We start from the raw sequence: 23,686 nt of genomic DNA, 5'->3' as shown, positions 1-23,686 counted from the left end.
AGTCGTTTCTGGTTGAGAGTACGCTGTGTGAGTTTGGCTGCCGCTTCTCGCCAGTGTGTGTGTGGATTGAGTGTTCTGAGCGTTCTCAGCAGTGTGGATTGTAAAGCGTCCTTGGGTATCTAGAAAGGCGCTATATAAGTGTAACAATAACTAACTTAATGTCATGCCCTTGTTCTGTCTTGTCTGTTGTCCCTGCCATGTGCTCATTTAGCACATGGCTCTGTTTGTTTGTTGTCCATGTCTCCGCCCTTGTCCCGCCTTTGTTCCGCCTCCATGTACATCCTCCTCGTTATCTGTCTCAGGTGTGTCTTGTCTGTGTCATGTATTTAAGTTCACTTGTCTAGTTCCTGTTTGTCGGTCATTTGTTTCACTAACCAAGTCATGTTGGTCTCTTTTCCATTGTTGCAGTGTGATGTTACCCAGTCAGGTCTGTCTTTCTCAGTCGTTTTCTGTGTCATGTTATTAAGGCTGTCTGTTGTGTTTTCTCTAGCCCTCTGTGTTTAGGTTTAGCTTTAGCTCTCTGTGTTTACTTAGCTTACTCAAGGTCTTTAGTCTGTCTGTATTTCCTGTTTGCTTTAGTTCTCTGTTTTAGGTTTAGTCTGTCTAGCTCTTTGTATTTTAGTTTAGTCAGCCTACCTCACTGTGTCTGTCTCTGTTAGCACCCTGTGTGGTAGCTTTCTGTTAAAGTTTCTTTGTTTTGAAATAAATTAATCTGTGTTTTAGCGAGTGTGTCCGCTTCCGTCAGTACGCTCTGTGATTCCTGACACTTAATTAGACACAAAACATTGTTCTTTTTGTAATTTTTACTTGAAAGGACATTTTATTTAGAGCATTTGCTATTTATAATATTTATAAATCTTGTTGAAATATATTGAGATGTAATTGAAAGTGTAAATTGATTTGAAATTCCATTGTTAACTACATAGAATGTTGCTATAACTACAAGAGACCAGGATATGGCACTGATCATATGCAGGTTGTACATTATGTTCTGGACCTTTTCTCTAACTGGACCTTAATGAATTTTAATTTATTACCCCTGCTCTATATAATGTTTTAAATCTTTTTAAAATGATTTCTAAAGGAATTACCCATCTTTTGCCACAGAGAGGAAGAATTGCAAGAGTACGTCTTAGCCACCCTCGCGTACATAAGAACTGTGAAGGACTTTTGTGACAGAAAACAGGAATGGATTCTTCAGATAGAGACAGAAGTGAAAATGATGAGAGACATCAAGAGCCGCTCAGAGAAATTCTCAGCTATTTTCAACAAGCAGGCGCTGAAAAGGGAGCTGGAGATGGTGCTTAAGAAAATTCTGAAAGGACTAGGTGTACTTCAACACTTTTTGGATGCAGTGGAAGAACTAGCTGTTACTTCACTGTTTGTCTTCATGGAGGAGGGCATCTTGATGCAGAAGGTGGACACAGTGGAGGTCAAAACGTTCATTTTGACAGCCAAAACTATGTCACCACTCCTCATCCTCTTCAAGAGAGATGCAGGACACTTCTTCTCGCCAAGCATGGCCAATGTGGACGTCCACGCCTTCTATCTGGAAAAATACATCTCCATCACCCAGCTTCTCTGCGAGAGAATGTGAGTAATTCTGTTATAATATACACTAATGTATATAAACACACTAATCACAGTGTGGGAATCCTTCAGAGTGTTGTGATTAATCTAAAGTCAATTCCTTATGCACAGATCTAAGAACATGCTGGATGTTATAGGCATTCAGAGGTAAGTGTATATAAATCATTAACCCTTGCAAGACCACCTAAAAGCAGGTATGATTTAACTACTGGATCGTTCCCAGCACTGCACCATGGTCCACATATCAGTGTCCAGTGATAACAATGCCCTAGTAAGCTATCGCACCACACACTAACCTTCCACCACCATGTCAATATCACTGCAGCACTGAGAATGATCCACCACCCAAATCAAACCTGTTCTGTGGTGGTCCTGTGGGGGTCCTGACCATTGAAGAACAGAGTGGAATTTGCAAACTTTATACTTCTTAGACGTGTTAAACACTGTGATAGTAATTTACTATTAAACACATCTTGGATCCAAATTGCCCACATTTTAGTTCATAAATATATTTTAAATACCTTCAGTGTGTTATAAGTGTAAGATTATTACATTACAAGTTTACATCTAAGTTTGTATGACAATTTGTACAACAATTAATATAGTACACAATTATATTTATAGATATATAATATCTCACTTATAATTGTAATGTGTAATATGAAATAAGCTGTTAAATACATTCCCAGGAATCCTAAATTGTGTACAATCAATATCTGACAACCCAATTGAAAAACCCCCTTAAAACCTTCCCTAACCCTAACTGTAAACAAATCTAATCATAAACCCAACTAATCATATAGTTGGGTGGGATCCCAACTATAATGTTTGTAGTTGCTTCCAAATGTGTTAGAAATCTCTGATTTGTGGTAATTACTGATGCTGGGAGGTGCTCAAATTTTGCATGAGCCAATTTGATTATATTGATTTTTCTTATGTTTATGTTATGAAAGACAGTATAACAGTGCATTGAGGTTTGCTGAATATATTGTCTAGTATTCTGTTTGATAAGATACAGAGGATGTTTACTACTTCTATGTTTAAAAAAATAAATAAATAAAAAAAAATAAAAGAAAGCCCAAACAAGCACACAAAAATACCCATATCATTTGGCTAGAGGTGTCTCAATTTTCACATGTCTACACAATTGCTTTCTGTCCATGTTTTTACTCATGGTAAAACAGCCTGCCTCCATCGAGGTTGAGTTTCAGACATCGGCACATCACAGCTTCAATAGAGCAACTGAGCAAGATCAGGTAAGACAGTTTCACCCCATGTTTAACTCAGAAGAATTTGTGGCATTAGAACAATTTCCTAACCTTAACTTCCCTCTACCAGAATGGACAAGGGTTTTAGGCTGATGTTCTTATTTAACGGAAGACCTCAGGACTTCATTAAGACATATAGGAGGTGCCACTCTAAGATGTTCCAGTTCTTGTCAGACCTTGAGGAGCCTGCTGTTGAGTTGGACAAGATGAAGAAGGGCTCCAGGATCTCCACTGTAGCGGGCAGTTCAGTGGGCATTGCTGGGGGTGTCTTGTCCATTGTGGGCATAGCTCTTGCTCCTGTAACTGCAGGAGTATCCCTGGCTCTCACACTCACCGGAGTTGGGTTGGGGGTCACCAGTGGGGTCAACAGCTTGGTGACAGGCATCACTGAGATAGCTGTCAATAGACATCATCGGAATAAAGCTAAAAACATCTTCCAAAATTTCATGGAGCATGTGCAAAATGTCCAGGACTGTCTAGAACAGGGAAGTAATCAGTATCTTGAATTAAGTGTGAATTATAGTAATATTTTCCCTGAGGCTGGGAAAGTGATCTCTGGAGCTCGAACAGTAGGCAAAGGTATAGACACCATTGTGGATGGAGCAGCAGCTTTGAAGGCTCTCCAGAGTGAAGAAGTAGATATGGCTGCAGTCAAGAGGCATCTTCAAGAGGCCAAAGCAGCACGAAGTTTCCCCAGTCTCGCTTCAGACCTTCCTGACATTCGGAAATTGGCTAGGGGCACCCCTCTGGCCCTTTCCAAATCAGCCAGGGCTGGGTTTATTACCCTCAATGCTCTCTTCATTGGCCTCGATGTTCTGTTAATTTGTAAGGAAAGTGTGAGTTTGGCCAAAGGAGAGAAAAGCAAAAAATCTCAGGCAATCCGCTCCAGATCGGCTCAGAGATAGAGGCGTGGGATAAGATGTATAAATGTCTGTGTGAAGGGGAAGCTACCTTCCAGGAAAACCTTGAAATACTCAACCAATCCTTTTACAGTTTTGGAAATGATAAAATCAAAAATGCAGAAGTGGATGAAGTGCATTAAAAGGATTGCATGCAATGTTATAAATGATTTAAACTGGAATGCATTAATTGAAGATTTGAATTAAAATGGCAGAGTAGCTAAAGCATGTTAAATAACTAAAGTTTGATAATACAAAAAAGGTTAGCAGAGAAGATTACAAACCCCTTTTAGACATGCGTGGAAACTTGGTAATATTCAAAAATACCTGTTCCTTTGGTTTGTTTTGTACTGAACCTTTCATTTAACAGACAAACAGACAGTGTTTTCACTGAACACATTATATTGTGTATTGAAAAAATAAACACATTTAGAATTTGACACCTGCAACACACCATGAAAAAGAATGTTTATAGAAAACATGTCACACGCTTTTAAAGCATTATATTGTAATTGTGAATATAAAAGGTATAAAATGAGCATTCACCAAAGTCTCAGTCTTTGGAGGCAATGGTGGGTTGTGGATGAACTTTGTTTGTCCCAGAATTCACACAATCAAAGACAAAGAGTTCAAAAAGATTACTTATTAGTACAAGATTGCAATGCACTTAGGTCTCTTATTATCAGCCATATATAATGGAAACCACTGTTAAATGAGAAACTTCAGAAAACCACAATCACTTAAAAGTCCACCGCTGTATTAATTAATGCAACTTGAAACTCTGTTACACTAGGAAAAAGCGGAATTTTATATTTGTGCAGAAATGCACAGAAGTCCTCTGGGCCCAAGGTCACCTCTGATTATCCAAAACCACTGGAAACATTTGCTCTATTCTGATAAGTCCATATTTTTTTCATAACATAGATATGGAAGGTGAGATGTCTGTGCTAAAATGATCCATCAAGATTATGATCAGAAACAGATGAAAAAACAGCATCTGTCATGGAGATGATGGCCACAGTGACCACGGTGTTGGTATCACTGATTTGTATTGTAATACAATTTTAGAGAGACATGTGCTGCTATCAATGCACCGTCTTGTTCTGGAATGCCCATGTTTATTTTAGCAAGCCAATTCCAGGCCTAATTCTGCATGTGCTACAACATGTCTTTGTAGACACTGTGTGCATTTGTTTGACTGCCCTGCCTACAGTCCAGATCTGTTTCCTTCCTGTTTCCAAGAGGAGAGTCAGACATGGTGGCCATGGACTTTCTGAGCAGCTGAATTCTTGTATGAAGTGAGAGCTGGCAAAAATTCCACTTGTAAAACTGCAATTATTTCAAGGTGTAAAAAGTCTCATTTAAAGGAAAGAAAATGTAACAGCCATATTCCTCTGTCCCAGCATTTTTGGAATGTGTCGTATGCATAATATTTTAATGTGTTTATATTCACAAAAACAATCAATTTCAATGTTAATTGTACAGATATTTTCTTTTGTACTGTCTTTCAGTGAAATCAATATTCAGTAGAATGAAAATTAAATCATAGATACTTGTCAGGGATCACGGAGCGGACTGACGGAAGCGGACACACTTGCTAAAACACAGTAACTTATTTACAAGACAAGACAACCATACAAAGACAGACTAAGATAACTAACGAGAAAACTTAAAGAAAGACTGAGACAGAGAAAGGGAACTGGACATAGAAACCTAGGAAGAGAGAGCTAAACATAAAGAGAGAAACAGACTAATCTTAGACAGAAATAAATAGACACTTGAACAGCTAGAACTAAACAGACACAAAGCTAAACAGACTAAACTTGAACATAGACATAAACCGAGTAAGCACACAAACAGACAAAGAGACAAAAGAGATACAAAGACTGACTTGGAGGGTATAAGAAATAAGCAAGACAGACAGACCAGATAGTACAAAACAAAGGTGAAATGTCCGACAAACAGGAGAGAAACAAGGGAACTTAAATACAAGACACAGACAAGCTACACCTGGACAGGTAACGAGGGGGCAGGGTAACAGATGAGACAGACGAGGAGGCAGAACAATGGCGGGACTAGGGAAACAACAAACAAAGCTGAGAGCGAGCACATGGCCGGAAAAACAGACATGACAAGATGAGGGCGTGACAGATGCCCCCCCTGAATGCGCAACTCCCGGGGTGTGTACACCTAAAACCCCCAGGAGCTGGCACCGGAGAGGGCAGGAAAAACAAGACAAACTAGGACAAGACAAGGAACCATTAGGAGACAGGACTCAGGACAAGACAGGAACAGACATAGGAACTGGGACACGACAGGACCAGATATGAGACGGGACATGACAGGAGGCTGACAAAGGGGGGCAACAGGAGACTGGACAGGTGACTGAAAAAAGGGAAAAGGAGACAGGACTTGGGACTGGAAAGGACGGGAGTGGACACGAGACTTGACAGGAGACTGGGGTTGTATATTAGACAGGAACTGTGACAAGACTGGGGACTGAACAGTTTTGGGGACAGAAGACTGGACATGGGCAGGTGACAGGACAGGGGACTGGAATGAAGACAGAACATGTGGCAGAACTGGGTACTGGGACTGTACAGGAGCAGAGATTGGTGATGAAACAGGGGACATAACTGAGGGTAGGACAGAACCAGAGACACAAGATTGGGTTGAAAAGGGGAGAAGAGACAGGTGACATGACACTAGACTGCAACGGGGACTGAACTGGATTAACAGGGGACTGGACATGAGACAGGAAAGAGAGTTGAAATGGGTCCTGGACAGGACTATCAGGGGACTGGACAGGACTTGGCAGGGGAACAGGGACCAAGACGTTTACAGGGACAGACACAAACACAGTGACCGGGACTGGGACAGAGACAAAGGCAGACACAGGTACAGGGACGAGGACAGAGACAGGGACCAGGACAGGGACGAGGACAGAGACAGGGACCAGGACAGGGACAGACAGGGGAACCAAAACAACTGGTGGGTGCCCAGGACTGGCAAATGTCTGTGGGGAAGTCTGAGGAACCAGCCTGGGCACAGTTCTGGGGGTCGGCCTCGAAGTCCTTGGGGCCAACCTATGGACACGACCAGAAGCGGCCAGGGCCACAGTCACAGGGACAGAAGCGGCCAGGGCCACAGTCACGGGTACAGAAGCGGCGGGGGACGCCGCCTTCGCGGGGACAGGATTTCATTTCAATGCTTCTCTGAGGAGGGATATAACAAACATGACCTGGATCAGGTCAGGAGGAACAGGACAGGTTAAAAACTGAAAATAAAGTTTGCACTGCAAAACAAAAAAATCTTAACACTTTTGACCACCTTCAAATCCTGTAGGGACTCCCATGAAAGATTGTAAAACAGCAGGTTGATCACCCACCATTCTGGCCAGTAATTTCTCCCCTTGTTTAAGAGTTTTGTCCAATATTACGGCTGTGTTAGCTGCGTCCTTAAATTGGTCGGACATTCTGTCAGGGATCACGGAGCGGACTGATGGAAGCGGACACACTTGCTAAAACACAGCAACTTTTATTTACAAGACAACCATACAAAGACAGACTAAGATAACTAGCGAGAAAACTTAAAGAAAGACTGAGACAGAGAAACTTGGAAACAATGACTTGGACAGAGAAAGGGAACTGGACATAGAAACCTAGGAAGAGAGAGCTAAACATAAAGAGAGAAACAGACTAATCTTAGACAGAACTAAATAGACACTTGAACAGCTAGAACTAAACAGACACAGAAAGCTAAACAGACTAAACTTGAACATAGACATAAACCGAGTAAACACACAAACAGACAAAGAGACAAAAGAGATACAAAGACTGACTTGGAGGGTATAAGAAATAAGCAAGACAGACAGACCAGAGAGTACAAAACAAAGGTGAAATGTCCAACAAACAGGAGAGACACAAGGGAACTTAAATACAAGACACAGACAAGCTACACCTGGACAGGTAACGAGGGGGCAGGGTAACAGATGAGACAGACGAGGAAGCGGAACAATGGCGGGACTAGGGAAACAACAAACAAAGCTGAGAGCGAGCACATGGCCGGAAAAACAGACATGACAAGACGAGGGCGTGACAACTTGCTTTCAAACCCAATACAAATTTTTGGAGATGGTCTTTTGTAAGTGCTTACTGGCCAAAAATTTGATACACTAGTCTATGTGGCAGTATATGACACTTCAATACTGTTCAAAAAGTAGGGGAAAGCACTGTCATACAGTTAAATCACTAAATATTCTCAGAAAATAACAGATATCATTAATACTGTATAACTTCTTAGGCTGAAACAGTCTTTCCTTTTAAGTTGTCTTCTTCTAATGTGATCTTATTATGAAATATATCTATGAATATAATGTTCTGTCTATTATTCTCTACATGATTTATTTCTGATAGTGTACGATTTGTTGATCATGTAATGTAACATTTGCATTATAAAATAATTTGCATTTTTTTAATACATGAATCACTGAGACACATTTTAACAGCTGAAGTCAGAACATCTGTTCTTCTTTTCTGAATGTAGTTAAAAGCAAATAAATTGTTAATAATTTGCAGAAATATATTTGTATTTGCCATAATTCTTATATAAATATTTTAATCCAATATCCAAATCCCCCATACCCAATGTCTACCATTTATTGCAAGGTTAGATGTTAGATATACATTTAGATATATTAGGAAGAAAAACATAAAATTTGTATAAAAGTTATAACTTTTTTGTCAATAAAAAAGAATAATAATTTATGTACAATTTGTGCTGGAAATTTTTTGCTGGATTTTTTAAGTTTTTTTTTTTTTTTTTTTTTTTTTTCCAGAGAACATTTTACAGTTTACAGAAAACATAACATACTAACAACCCAACACACCCCACACTACCCATTGCACAATGTATATACACACACATCTGGATGGAGGAAATAAAAATCCCTTTTTTTCTTTTTGAATAGATAAGGAATAAACAGCTGTAGGTGGCACGGTGGCACAGTAGGTTGTGTCGCAGTCACACAGCTCCAGGAGCCTGGAAGTTGTGGGTTCAATTCACGCTCCGGGTGACTGTCTGTGAGGAGTTGGTGTATTCTCCCCGTGTCCGCGTGGGTTTCCTCCGGGTGCTCTGGTTTCCTCCCACGGTCCAAAAACACACATTGGTAGGTGGATTGGTGACTCGTAGGTGTGAGTGAATGTGTGTGTGTGTGTGTCTGCGTTGCCGTGTGAAGGACTGGCGCCCCCTCCAGGGTGTATTCCCCGCCTTGCAGCCAATGATTCCAGGTAGGCTCTGGACCCACCACGACCATGAATTGGATAAGCAGTTACAGACAATGAATGAATGAATTTTTTATACAAAAAATCTCAATAATACAAAATTTCACATACTTATTTTCAAGAATCATGATTTCAAGTTGAGGTTCTAGTGACACAAATTTAAGATTGATACCCATGTAATTTCTGCATCTGCCGGTAGTGTAAGTAAAATGGACCCTCCAGAGGGAGACGGAGCTGGAGATGATGTGAGACATCAAAGACCTGGCAGATCAGATCTCTCTACAGTTTGACCACGTGAAGAACGCAGAGAACAAGGCCAAGGCTTTTGGGGAGTATGTCTGGAGTGGCCTGACCCAAGTAACGGCAGACTGTAAAAGGGACGAGCTGGAGATGGAGCTGGGGGCAGTTGTGAAGGGCACTCTGGCAGGTCTGGAGAAACTTCAGTACTTTCTGGACGCAACAGAAAGGCTAGCGGTCACTTCGCTGTTTGTGTTTGTGGGGGAGAGCTTCCTGCCAAAGAGGGTGAGAGCGGCAACCGTACGATCTGTCATCACCACGGCCAGAATCGTGTCACCACTCCTTGTCCACTTTAAGAGAGATGGTGGCGCTTTCTTTCTGCCCAACCTGGACAACATGGAGGTCCTGGCCTTCCAGTTGGACAAATATATCCGCATCACACAGCAACTCTACGAAAGATTGGAGGAAAAGTTAGTTCTTGATCTGCTCAGTATCAAAGACCAGGGGTAATCAGTTCAAGGCCTTGGTGATTTTGTCCTGCACAGTTTGGGGAGCATTCTGATCGAATGTATCTGCTTCATAACTTCAGATAATAACCAGCTTTGTACATAGCTTGAGTGTGAAAATGACCAAACAGTGCTGGACACTGGCCCTACACAACTAGACCTGATGAGCCCTAGATAATATGTTGTATATTTTCACATAGTTATGGTAAATGTGTAGACAATATTTTGGTTCAGGTGCTCCACTTTCCTCCCACAGTGCAAAAACAAAAGTTGGTAGGTGCATTGGCTGTGTGAAATTGTCCCCACTTGTGACAGGGTGAATGTGTGATGCCATGTGATTGACCCAAGCTCTGTCCAAGGTGTGATCTTGTAATGTGCCTTATGATTCTACAGGAACTGGACCTACCATGACCTTTTCGTCCTTAGAAAAGAATCCTATCCACCAGAACTGCTTCGGTAGAAGTGAACTTGATTCCATATTTTAAGGACCAATCTCATTCCCAAAATCACATCCCATTTCTATTCATGGGTTGCAGGAACCATCTCTCACTTGTCACTCACTTTATTCAACATTAAGAAATAAAAAATAAGTTATAGGCTGATAGTCCCAATAAAATATTAACCTCCAAGTATCTATTCAGATTATTTACCCTGCAAAGTGAAGGAAAAGAATTTGTGGCTTATGACTTTAGTCTATTATACATTAAAATAAAACATGAGTGATATAACATGATTACTAAAGCTTGTATATGATGTAAAAGTATAACTCAGATTCAATCACAAGAGCAGAGTAATTCATTAGAGTCTAATATGTTCACAGTTTTCCATTAGACTCTATGACGAAAATGCTAATACAGCTAACAGTGGATAACAGTCTTTTTCTCCTCTTTATGCAACTAAGCAAGGTCATTTACTGCCCTGATACAAAGAGGCAATCTCCAGCACAGGAAGAGGAGCTGTGTATGAGATAAATGCAACCCATGGATTGGAATAATTATATTCAACTAACCAGGACCAGATCAAATCACTCTTTATTGTTACTTTTTCAGATGTGGTTATTATTATGTATATATTCAAATTCTTAGTATTTTTCTTTCTTTACCTTGATCCTACACTCAAGACCCACCACAACGCTCAAGACTCACCACAACCATGAACAGGATGAAACAGAAGAAGAAACAGTTACAGAAGATGAATGAATACGACAAAAACACTACCTTTGGCCATTCAGTACTCCATAACACATGCATTTTTAAAACAAGTTGAAAACGATAGCTCCAACACTTCAATGCAGACTTTGTTGAGCTAATTCATTCTAAATTAAGCTAACATAGGCTATGCTTATTTATTTTTCCAATTCAATTTTTAGTGACTTCCTTTATTTCATTAATTTTCTTCCAGATGTTTCATGCATTCATCAAATTATATTGTGTTCTTGATGGTCTTGAGAATAAGAAATCCTAAAAGATGTTAGCACTAAAGCGTGAGAAAGGTTTTTGCTGCGATGGTGGTTTCAGTTTACTGTCATCTGAGATCTGAAGAACTGATTTGGATTTCCTGGGTTTTCCTGTAAAACCTACTGCACATTTATTTTTACCTTTTCAAAAAAATACATTAAACTGAAACTTGTTTCTTCATGAAAACTGCATCAGAATTTGCGCTGATACAAATGATTTGTGCTCATACAATTTAAACATTTTTACAATAAATGAACTTCTTTTAAGAACTTTTTGTCATCTCTTTTTCTCCACAATAAGAGTCTTGCTGCAGCTTTGTTAATGGGTTTATTGGGAAATACACGTTATGAATATAGACTTTTTCTCTCTCAGCATTATTGAGGTCAGGTGCTGACGCTGGATGATTTAACCCCACTCTTTCACTCTTGTGCATTTATTAAAATGTAAATCTTACAGTAATTTCCACAATGTAAACAATACCAAAAATCATTCATATGGTTTCCAAACATTTGTCTACTCATGTAGCATTTCCATAATATAAAAGACTAATTATTAACTGCTTTGCATATATTTAGCCACCTTCCACCATGTTCTTAATTGCTCAGGATCGAGTGGTGTACAACATTTGTCATGTGACTACATTTACAACTTGCCATACTTTGCCATAAACCATACAGTGTCATTTACATAAAGGTGTTAAAATATGAATATGCAAATATATTTATATATGTCATTAATTATTATATACAAAGGTTATGCATTTCCTGGAACGATTTTTTTTAAGACAGCTATACACAGGAGACAACATCAGAGAAGGAAATTCTCAATTTTTCATCTCCATTTCTTCCTTGTAGCTTTTTTTCTCTCCTTTACTGTGTCTTACAACAAATCTGAAGTTGTGACATTCTGCTCGACATCTGAGCTTTGTTGTTAAATTTGCTGTGTTGTGAAGACAGGTGATGGAAAAGAATCTCCGCAGACACGGTTAAAGGTGTAAACACATCTTTATTTACAGAAACAGTGTCTTACGGGTTCTTAAGGATCCCGTGAGAGGAGTGTTCAATTTAGCGCTCAAAATCTCTCTCTCATGTCTATTTTCTCTCTCCCCCCTCTTGGCTAGGACCCCGATCTATATGGTTCTTTCTCCTTTCCAAATATGGTGAACGTAGAGGTTGGTTTACATTTGCATGTTTAAGGGAGGGATAAAATTTATAGTCTCCTACCCTCACTGACAGCTTATCCTAAACATTTCTCTCTGTGGGGCACAGACACAGAGCATATGTCTAAACGGTGAACATTCCTTAATACTGCGCTTAAGGCCTTATGTTTAAATATACCTCAGCTTCAAAACCTGTTTAAGGTGTACAGTAGAGACACGTGGAATATGAGATTACATAACAAAATACAGAGTATAACACTTTGAAATCATAGTAGCAGCTATCACAAAACATGTAATGGAAATATATATTATTTACCCAACATCTGTGGCATGGTTGCCCTGCATACTTTGTTAGCCCCATTTTTGGAGGTCAAAACCAACACAGAGCAAATATGACTTGGGTGGTGGATCATTCTCAGTTCTGCAGTGACACTGACGTGTTGGTGGTGTGTTTGTGTGTGTTGCACTGATAGGAAAAGTTCAGACACAGCAGTGCAGCTGGAGTTTTAAACCCTGTGTCCACTCTGTTGAACCACCCATTTTGTTGGTCCACCCTGTAGGTGTAAAGTCAGAGACAGTAATTCAACTATTGTAGAACAGTGTGTGTCATCCTCTCATCAGTGGACACAGGGCGCTCCAGTAGCAATGCTGTGTCTGATCCACTTGTACCAGTGCAATACACACTAACACATCAATACACACTACTGTATATATTGTAAAACATAGAGTAAAATGATTATTTATTCTGAAAGCCAATTATACTCACTCCTGGCTCTCTCAACTCTTCCCCTCTGTCTCCCCCATTTCTTCATCCTCCCTCTCCTCCATATTCTTCTTCCTCAGTGCCACCCTGGACCTTCACATCTCCTGCTCTCTCTCCTTCCTCTCTTTTTCCTCTCGTTTCTCCTCTTCCTCCTCTCTGATTTGGGCACTTGCCATTACCTCTTCACTGCGGAGCATAGCTCCTCCGTTATTGGACACCATCTTATGGATATTGTCCAGGAGTTCTGCCACCAGGTCTTCACCTTCTCTTGTTTGGGTGTGGAGGGCATGGTAGCGCCCCCTACAGTTTTCAACCAGCCTCTGCAACTCGGAGTTAGCCTCCACTTCATCCTGGAGGGTGGAGGAGCGAAGCTGCTTGACGTTCTTCACCGTGAAGAGGACCAGAGTGTGGTTCCAGGCCTCCGGACCGAAGAGTTCCTCTGCAACACTGCGTTCCCGGCTGGAAAAGGAGAAGGACAGTGGCACAACCAGGAGCAAGGCATGGGCACCGGGGTGGCACAGCTCTAAACTGCCCACCATCTCTTTCCTCACTTGCCCAGGAGATAACCTGCTGCCACCCAGATTGAACCACTCCCAACCAGCAGTGTCCACCACCACCAGGCCACGCCCCTTGACCACACCCTTTTGTGCCACACTCACCCTCGTCTTCACCCCCACATAATCAAACACCCTCACCCCCAGGATGGCATTCCCCACCGCACTCTTACCAGCCTCTCTCTCACCAATTAAGACTATGTGTGTGTAGTTGGGTGTGGGCAAGAGAGGCAGTAATGGGCCTGTGGAAAAAGTGTGTGTGTGTGTGTGTGTGTGTGTGTGTCAGAGAGAGAGAGAGAGAGAGAGAATACATATTCCATTATTTTTATGATTAAAAATGGTAAAAAATGAAAAATAAACCAGGCATTTGATTCCATATATTTTATTTGTATTTTTAAGACATTGCACTTAATGTTGGAACATTGCTGTGAAGATTTGACGGAAGTGTCCTTGCTGCTCTCTCTATTAGAATAGATAGTAAGAGGGCATGGGGTGTAAAATTTCGAGCAGCACTCCTGTGTCTGATCCACTTGAACCAGTGCAACATACACTAACACATCACCACCAACATGTCACTGCAGCGCTCAAAATCAGCCACCGTCCAAATAATAACCTACCTGCACTGTGGTTTGAAAAATAGTGTGAAATATGGGCTAACAAAGTATGCAGAGCAACAGGTGGACTACGGTTTGTAATTGCATAAAAAACTCCTCCCTCCTCCTTTGTTGCACATACTCTGCGTAGTCATGGTCAAAAAAGTCCTTCCTGTCCTGCACAAAAATTCCCTTCTTCTTCCATGTGGCATGCAGAATTTTCTCCTTGATAATAAACTCAGTGCTTAGTGAGCTCTTTCAATGACAAGCTTCAAACCAGAAGTATAGTAGAGTTCAGTTTTGATTAAATACTCAACAAAATGTTGGATTTGTCCCCATCCTTTTCTTTACATCTAAAATTAATCTCTAAATATCACCAGGAAGGAAGATTGATGCTCAAAGAATTCTTTGGGGATTCTTATATTCCATTTATTGAACAAAAACATACAGTATATATATGACCCCAGACACGTACACCATCATGCGTTATTACATCAACCCAAACATTCCCTTATTGATGGATCCTAGTTTATTACTGTCAGGAAAAAAAAACACTCTATTTAGTCTCCCCTACTCCCTCAAAATTGCTCTTTCAGCACTTTCCCACTGTCTCCACTATCTCTTGGGTCACAGTAACACAACACAATGTCCCTTCAGCTCACACAAGCTCACTAAGGCCTGCATAATGCAATTAGAACAGAGTCAAGATGAATTAATATAAATCATTAGTTATTATTAACCATTACTCATTAGTGTTAATCTGCATTTTTCCATCACACACTGTATATTCAAATATTATGTTGTTGTGAGAGACTTTCCAAGTCCAAGAGTTCAGCTTGTAGTTTTTGCTGTTTTTAGTGAGATGGACTAGGGAATCTCCATTGTTCCCTCCCACTATGCTGCCTCCGCAATTTGGTTCATGGCATCTGCTATTTTTTGATAAAATTTGGTAGCGAGCTCCTCCAACTATACATTCATATAATGCCTAAAACTTTCTCATGTTTTTATCTTGGCCAACTTCAGATCAGTTATAGCTTCCCACTCAACTTTGCGAATGGAATCTAACATTATCACTGTGCTCCCTCCATCTCCAGTTTTGCCATTTTCCCCTAACTGGGCTCCTCCCATTAAGGTGTCAAATTCTTTTTTGATTAATCTTCTTTCTTCTTGATTTTCTTTCTAAGAAACTCTGTGATGCTTCTTAAACCCATCCTCATTTTCCTTACTGATCATTCAAAGTTAAAGAGCAAGGTTCCTTGATTTGAATCCAGGGATTTATATGGCCAAACTGGAGCTGTAGTTATGCTGCTATACTGTGTCTTGAGCTGCTGTTCCAACAAGTACAAACCGGATTCCAAAAGAGTTGGGACACTAAACAAATTGTGAATAAAAACTGAATGCAATGATGTGGAGATGGCAAATGTCAATATTTTATTTGTAATAGAACACAGATGACAGATCAAAAGTTTAATCTGAGTAAATGTAACATTTTAAAGGAAAAATATGTTGATTCAAAATTTCACAGTGTCAGCAAATCCCAAAAAAGTTGGGACAAGTAGCAATAAGTGGCTGGAAAAAGGAAATTGAGCACATAACGAACAGCAGGAAGACCAATTAACACTAATTAGGTCAATTGACAACATGATTGGGTATAAAAAGAACTTCTCAGAGTGTCAGTGTCTCTCAGAAGCCAAGATGGTAAGAGTATCACCAATTCCACAATTGTTGCGCAGAAAGATAGTGCAGCGATACCAGAATGGTGTTACCCAGCGTAAAATAGCAAAGACTTTTAAGTTATCATCATCAACCGTGCATAACATCATCAAAAGATTCAGAGAATCTGGGACAATTGCTGTGCGTAAGGGTCAAGGCCGTAAAACTCTACTGGATGCTCGTGATCTCCGGGCCCTTAAACGTCACTGCACCTCAAACAGGAATGCCACTGTCAAGGAAATAACAGAATGGGCTCAGGAATACTTCCAGAAAGCATTGTCAGTGAACACAATCCACTGTGCCATCCGCCGTTGCCAGCTGAAACTGTACATTGCAAAGAGGAAGCCATTTCTAAGCAAGCCCCACAAGCTCAGACGTTTGCACTGGGCCAGGGGACTTTTAAAATGGAGTGTGGCAAAAAGGAAGACTGTTTTGTGGTCAGATGAGTCACAATTTGAAGTTCTTTATGGAACACTGGGACACCATGTCATCGGACCAGAGAGGACAAGGATAACCCAAGTTGTTATCAACGCTCCGTTCAGAAGCCTGCATCAGTGATGGTATGGGGTTGCATGAGTGCTTGTGGCATGGGCAGCTTGCATGTCTGGAAAGGCACCATTAATGCAGAGAACTATGTTCAGGTTCTAGAACAACATATGCTTCCATCTAGACGTCATCTCTTTCAGGGAAGACCCTGCATTTTTCAACAAGATAATGCCATACCACATTCTGCAGCAAGCACAACATCATGGCTACGTAGGAGAAGGATCCAGGTACTGAAATGGCCAGCCTGCAGTCCAGATCTTTCCCCTATAGAGAACATTTGGCGCATCATAAAGAGGAAGGTGCGACAAAGAAGGCCCAAGACGATTGAACAGTTAGAGGCCGGTATTAGACATGAATGGGAGAGCATTCCTATTTCTAAACTTGAGAAACTGGTCTCCTCTGTCCCCAGACATCTGGTGAGTGTTGTAAGAAGAAGGGGGGAAGCCACACACTGGTAAAAAATGGCCTTGTCCCAGCTTTTTTGGGATGTGTTGACAGCATGAAATTTTGAATCAAAATATTTTTCCTTTAAAATGTTACATTTACTCAGATTAAACTTTTGATTTATCATCCATGTTCTATTATGAATAAAATATTGACATTTGCCATTTCCACATCATTGCATTCAGTTTTTATTCACAATTTTTTTAGTGTCCCGGGCGGCACGGTGGTGCAGCAGGTAGTGTCGCAGTCACACAGCTCCAGGGGCCTGGAGGTTGTGGGTTCGATTCCCGCTCCGGGTGACTGTCTGTGAGGAGTTGATGTGTTCTCCCCGTGTTCGCGTGGGTTTCCTCCGGGTGCTCCAGTGAATGTGTCTGTGTTGCCTTGTGAATGACTGGCGCCCCCTCCAGGATGTATTCCTGCCTTGCGCCCAATGATTCCAGGTAGGCTCTGGACCCACCGTGACCCTGAACTGGATAAGCGGTTACAGATAATGAATGTTTAGTGTCCCAAATTCTTTGGAATCCAGTTTGTATTTTAAGAAAATATATATAATAAATTTTGTAGATTTGTGAAATATTTCTCCTGTTGGACTATGTTATTTTCAGAATAGAATGGAATGCCTTTATTGTCATTATATGCATGTACAATGAGATTAAGAGCCACTCCTTTTTCAGTGCAAACATACATAAAATATAAAATATAACACTAACACTAAACAATAAAATAAGTAAAATAAATGAAATAAAATGGTGCAAAATAGTGCAGAAGCAGATTCTATATACAATTACAAAGAATATAAAAAATGCATATAGTGTAATATATACATAGTTATTGCACATAAACTGAATATTGCACATTATAGAAGTTATTTAGTGGGCATAATGGTATTTAAGAGTATTGCACAGTAAGCAATTTATCAGTGTTTTTGTCGATTGTATCAAGGATGGGAGATTAGATTATGACATCAGTGCATGTGTGAGTTCAGTATGGGGATGGCTTTCGGGAAAAAAACTGTTCTTGAATTGGTTTGTCCTTGTTCAGTTACTGTCCTAGACAGATTTTTCAGAAATTAAACCCTTTCTTTCAGAATGGATGAGTGTTTCAGCCTGACATATGTATTTATCGGGAGTGCTCAGGAATTAATTGAGACGTACAGTCGATGTTGCTCCAGAATGTTCCAGTTTTTGTCTGCTCTTAAGAAGGCTGCCGTCCAGTTGGACAAGATGAAGTTTCGTTCAAGCATTACCACTGTTTCGGGCTGTTCGCTGAGCACTGTTGGACGTGTGTTATCCATCACAGGTCTTGCTCTTGCTCCTTCCACTTCAGGACTGTCCCTGAGTCTAACCGCAGTAGGGCTTTGGCTGGGGATGACCCGTGGGGTTAACAGCCTGGTCACATGCATCATTGAGGCAGTAATGAACTATCAACAAGGCAATAAGGCCAATGTCGTATTTAAAGATTTTATCTCAGATGTACTGAAGATTTTAGATTGTGTAGAGAAGGCATCATCTAGTAAGTGTGAAGTACCACATCTGGATGTTAAGGTTCTTAAGAATTGTAGTGGAAATAGTTGTAGCGTATGTTGGTCATACACCGTGATACCTCTGTGAATATATATTTAATATATATATTTATATTTGTATTTATAGCGTTGACCTTATTCAAACTCTTATTATTACTGATTATTTGACTAATGATAGCAATTAAAGTTTATAATTGGCTTAAACAATTAAAACATTACTAATTAGTTTGAGAATGAATAATATTCAAGCTAAGTGAGTTCTCCAGGATTTTCAGGAATTTTAATGAACAAACTGTACACACTGTAATTTCAAATAATGAAAGTTTTATTAATAAGAGGAAAGATATGTAATTAACATAGCATAACCTTGTAATCTCACGGCATCACCGCAGGGGAAACTGATTTGACCTTAAAGGTGAGCTAGGCACTTCTGGCTTGTGACTAAAGTGTTGCTAACTGAGGTTTAATTAATATAAAAATGTATCAAGAGACTTGATTCAATTTTCAGCTCTGGAGATGCGTAAGTTTAGCTTACTTTTTCGTCGATTCTCACTACTCGTTGAACACCGAGGCTCTCTGAGGTCCTGGGAGTGAAGGCGTCTCACTTAGTTTCGCGGTTCTCCCGCGGAAGTTTCCAGGCTGAGTTAGCGTGGAGGTCTTTCTTCGTAGGTTGAGTCGCCTCGGGCGTACTCGGAGCGTGATGACGCAGGCGGCAGGATCCTCTCTTTGGCTTACTGTCTTGAGCAGGAGTGTCCAACCATATGGACGTTTTGGACGAGAAGTTTCGCTAGTTACTGCAGATCCAGAACTGAAAATCGATTCAATAAACTTACTTATTCTACGACTTTCTTTATCTCGGCGGTGTTTCTCACTCTGGCCACGAATAAGTTCATCTGCTTTGATCAGTCGTGAGATTAAACTTTGATTGGGCGATAAAACATAAACACGATTAAAAGAAAAGAAGATATTCAAATCACTCGACGCATTATTAAGGCTTTATACTCTTAGCTAATTCAAGACGTCTCTTGTGAGCTTTGATAAAGCCTTTAAGTTTCTTCTTTGTTCATTCGTCGACGTGAAGAAGAAAGCGTCTCGCTTTGGAGAGGTTTGGAGCTTGAAGAGATGAACAAAGGGAACGCATGCAGGCGTTCAGAGCGAAATTAAGAGTTGAGCTTCTGATCTTCTTGGCTGAACGGGCAAACTTCTTTCTGTTGCGAACTATGTTGTTCTCTCTCCTTGTGTCGAAGTTAACTTCTGTTTTTCTTCTCTTCTCTCTCTCTTCTCTCTGTTCTTCTCTCTGAGATGTTTCGAAGTTAACTGAACTGTGTGCCGAGCTGAATTGTTTTTCAAAGCCAGCGCGGTCACGCCCTAATAGGATGTGTCCTTTTTCCGATTGGTTGCGAGTTCGAGGCTCACGTGATCGACTTCATGAGACAGGAAAGAGGGAAGGCTGAATCAGAGATTTAAGCAATAAGTAATAATTCCCCGTATCGAAATTTCTTATACATGTTAGTAATATACAACAATGAGCGTCCTGGATTATTAATATCAAACATTTACATAAGATTTCATCTTGGGTACGTTGTGTTTACGTTCCATTCACAATATCCACAATATATATATAATATTTTAGAAGTGTTAATTCGTTTTTTTTTAATCAGAGACAGAAATTCTTTTCATGATAGAAACAGCAACACACATCATTTCATTAGAGGGTGGACGTTCATCCGAGGACAACAGAGAGTGACATTAATACATATTGTTTATGCACATTAATCAGACTTTGATTTCATTTCCGTTATTGTTTGGGCGACCCAGAGCGAGGTGTAGTTTCACCAGTGTCCATTTGGGGTCGCTGTTGGTCCATGCCATTGGTCTGGTGCGGATGGTTAAGGAGAGGTCAAACCGAGTTCACCCCTGCCAACCATTTGTTGATCCCTGCAAGCGATAATGACGAGACCCTTAGGCGCCATGTCATAAAGAGGGGGCAGTAAAACTCCCCACTCTGTTTGAAGTCTCTGTTTCATAAAAACTTGTTATCTTTAGTTCCTGAGGAGAGGAGGGGGCCGGGGGCCAGGTGTCGCTGGAAAGTGTCCTTGATGTAGATTAGGTGTGTGCGTGTGTGTGGGGGGCTGCAGGGTCTTTGCACCCCGCGGTTTGTGGAATGTGACTTGGTCGCAGACGGAAGGTCCTCTTCAGAATGGAAAAGTTTTAATTCAAAACTTTTCATTTCTTCATTTTGATCTCGTTATCTCGTTGTCCGGTCCATACTCCACTACATAGTATACACACGTTGCGGTGGCATAAGCACTACATAGCAGATTCAATGATAATTAATTTTTATTTGATTAATAATAAATTATTTAATTCATTTTGCTTGGCTCCATGTTTGGGAGTCATTAAATAATATGTAGTGTCTTTACCTGTCCAATTTTAGCTTGGAGAATTAGGTCATCATGTTAGATGACTTTACATATTATATAGCAGGATTAGCTAGAATTAATTATTATTAATGAATTATGCTCATTAACCCGCTGTAGGTTCTAGGCTCTGAAATTGAATCTGAACTAGAAGGAATAATTCTGTACAAGAAAAGTGCACACACAAATAACCAAGAATTGGTTTTATCACACAACTGGTTTATTAATAATAATATATATTGATGAATATTGATTATACAATCATATAATGAAATGGATTACAGCAATACATGAGGTAACAGGTAGATTAATATATGAGGAAATTTCTCTATGATAATTACCCTAAATTCTAGAAAGGCTATTGTTTATCCCAGCAAGCATTCAGCACCAACCTCCTGAGCAATGAAAGAAATGAAATCATGTGACCTTACGTATCCTGGGAGACTGGGAGCATGTCACTTACGCACAGTGCTTACAGGCGCGTCTTCCTGGAGAACTGCAGATGCGTGCCTTGTAGGCTGCAACCGCGGGCGTTCCTTTTCTCCACCTTTTCAGACACGGCAACCCCTCCATCTGAGCTGGTGGCGTTCTGAAGTTCTCTATGGGGATTCCCCATCATCGCTGATTTGCTGCCTTGTGAGAGAAACGTCCATGCAGGTCTCTCCTGGGCCTCATCTCAGAAGGTCATTCTGAGGCTGCGTGTGGCCGACTTCTCCGTCACTGGTCCAGATTCTTTGTCATCACTTTGATGGTCAGAAGTCTGAGGTCTCTTCCAGTGCTCTGGCTGTGGCGTTGCATTTTGTGGGAGTTAAACCATAGCCTTTCTTAAACTACAGTTTTCTACAAGAGATAAAATTAAAATAGAACTTCTATCTGGACCACGCTTGAGGGACCCAAGACTTGGGTCATTTCTCTCTTTTAGCCTTGTAAAGTGAAAAAGTGTGAAGTGAATGGCTTCTCTCTCTCTCTCTCTCTCTCTCTCTCTCTCTCTCTCTCTCTCTCTCTATTTCGTGCCACTGGGCCTTTTACCAGAATTTAGAAAACCCACCTTTAATACCTGATTGATCCTCAGGGTTGAGGATTGGAGCCTCTCTTGCTTCTGATTGGCTGTTTCCTGTACCTTGGTAGTGACATCAAATAAAATGTATGAAACTTGACAAGACAAAGACTTGAAGACGATTCCTGACCATCCCAGAATCATACTTTTGCAATATAAAAGATTATATGTTAACACAAAGTAATACCATTCAGACAAAAATGTTTTACATAATTCTTAACCAAATAACATGCACAGTATGTGGCTACCTTCATACATAAGTTCATATAAAAAAGAATTTAAACACATGTAAATTAATCCCACCCATTTTGATTGTCCAAACGGAATTAATTTCAAACAGTTGTGCTCATAGGCAACTTGTTCATCAGGTAAACCAAGCAATTAAGGAATGTAATTAATTTGTTTAACAATCTTTCAAAATGTATGAGAAGACAGTTATAATCAAGGTTGAGTCTGTGTAACTCTCTGCATTCTGCATTTTGAGGAGAGTTGCATGACCCTCCAAGACCCTGTGTTGTAAACTGTTCTTAATAGTGTCAATTTTATGACTCTCTGACACAGACCTCCAGGCACCAATTGGGAGCCAGTTTTTACTGAAAAGCTCATCTCGGATTCCAATCTCGGCTTGGTGTGGCTTGGGTTTGGTTCTTTAACATCAAATCTCAGAAAGTCCAATTTCTTATTAGAATTTTATACACATTTATCACATCACACTACACATCCCCCCTTTTGGTGTGATATTTTCCCTCAGAAAACATCGGACCAAAAATCTGGAGAGGAATGGAGATGGTAAGGTCAGTGGAGACATTCATTCATACACTCAGGGTTGACACCTTTCTGGGATCATTTAATACGGGAGTAATCCTTCATTGGACTTGGTATAATATGTAAGAGGGTATTAGTGTTCACCTTACTTTAAAAGTTTCTGTTAGCTAGGAAATATTATTGTTATCAAAGGAAATTTTCAGGGTTAGTTACCCATGCAAATACTTAAAAAATCTTTGCCTTAGTGATAATTACTGGATAAGCAGGGAGTTCCTCAATAGTTGAGCTAACTACTAAAAACACTGATTTAACATAACTAGTGGGCATAAGCCTGTTAGGCATTGAATGTGAGCATTGTCACCTTAGATTACTGAAGAAACAAAGAATAAAATTTTCCAGTAAAAATAAATTTTAAAAACAGTATGATGTGCTGACTGCATCACCCCTCTTTTGAATAGTTTTTCATGGCTTAATGAATTAGCTGTGCCTAGCAATGGGCGGCGATACACAAGTTAGAATGGAATACAATGCTTAAAGTATAAATTAGAATTTTTACTTTTAGATTGATATACCACGGGTTACTTTATCAGGCGGACGCATCGTAAGTACAGATGGAAGTTTGTTTGTGTATTTTTTTTATATATACTCGGTTGTGGAAGCTGACAATTAATACCATTAAAGGTATTCTGGGTGTCTGCTACTCTTTATGACTTAACAAGGGTGTTGTTGTTCCCTACAAGTCCCATGGTGATTTGGTGATGTTCCATCTGGTTGTGAGGAACCCGTTTGAAGACAGTGTTTTGCTGATCTTTATTCACATTCCTGGATAAAGGATGAAGTGTGGGGGAAAGATTTAGGACCCTGTGTGGGTCTGACCCATGTGACAGGAGCTTATGAGCTTGTTTCTCACG

The 23,686-nt window shown here is 40.3% G+C and overlaps 1 protein-coding gene and 1 pseudogene across 1 annotated transcript; one reads left to right on the top strand and one right to left on the bottom strand.

The window, feature by feature from the left end:
• Window positions 1-360: 360 nt before the first annotated feature.
• Window positions 361-3,897, top strand: LOC136665214 (apolipoprotein L6-like). The gene is made up of 5 exons (XM_066642803.1): window positions 361-427; window positions 1,108-1,593; window positions 1,702-1,737; window positions 2,775-2,846; window positions 2,929-3,897. The coding sequence occupies exons 2-5, from the start codon at window positions 1,220-1,222 to the stop codon at window positions 3,761-3,763; spliced, it is 1,317 nt and encodes a 438-aa protein (XP_066498900.1). The 5' UTR covers window positions 361-427; window positions 1,108-1,219; the 3' UTR covers window positions 3,764-3,897.
• Window positions 3,898-13,175: 9,278 nt separating this feature from the next.
• LOC136665201 (GTPase IMAP family member 4-like) lies at window positions 13,176-14,463 on the bottom strand (annotated as a pseudogene).
• Between the last annotated feature and the right edge of the window lie 9,223 nt (window positions 14,464-23,686).

Source organism: Hoplias malabaricus, chromosome 13 (assembly GCF_029633855.1).
Source record: "Hoplias malabaricus isolate fHopMal1 chromosome 13, fHopMal1.hap1, whole genome shotgun sequence".
Lineage (NCBI taxonomy): Eukaryota > Metazoa > Chordata > Actinopteri > Characiformes > Erythrinidae > Hoplias > Hoplias malabaricus.
The sequence above is the reverse complement of the archived record's forward strand: the minus strand, read 5'-3'. Positions and strand labels throughout refer to the sequence as shown.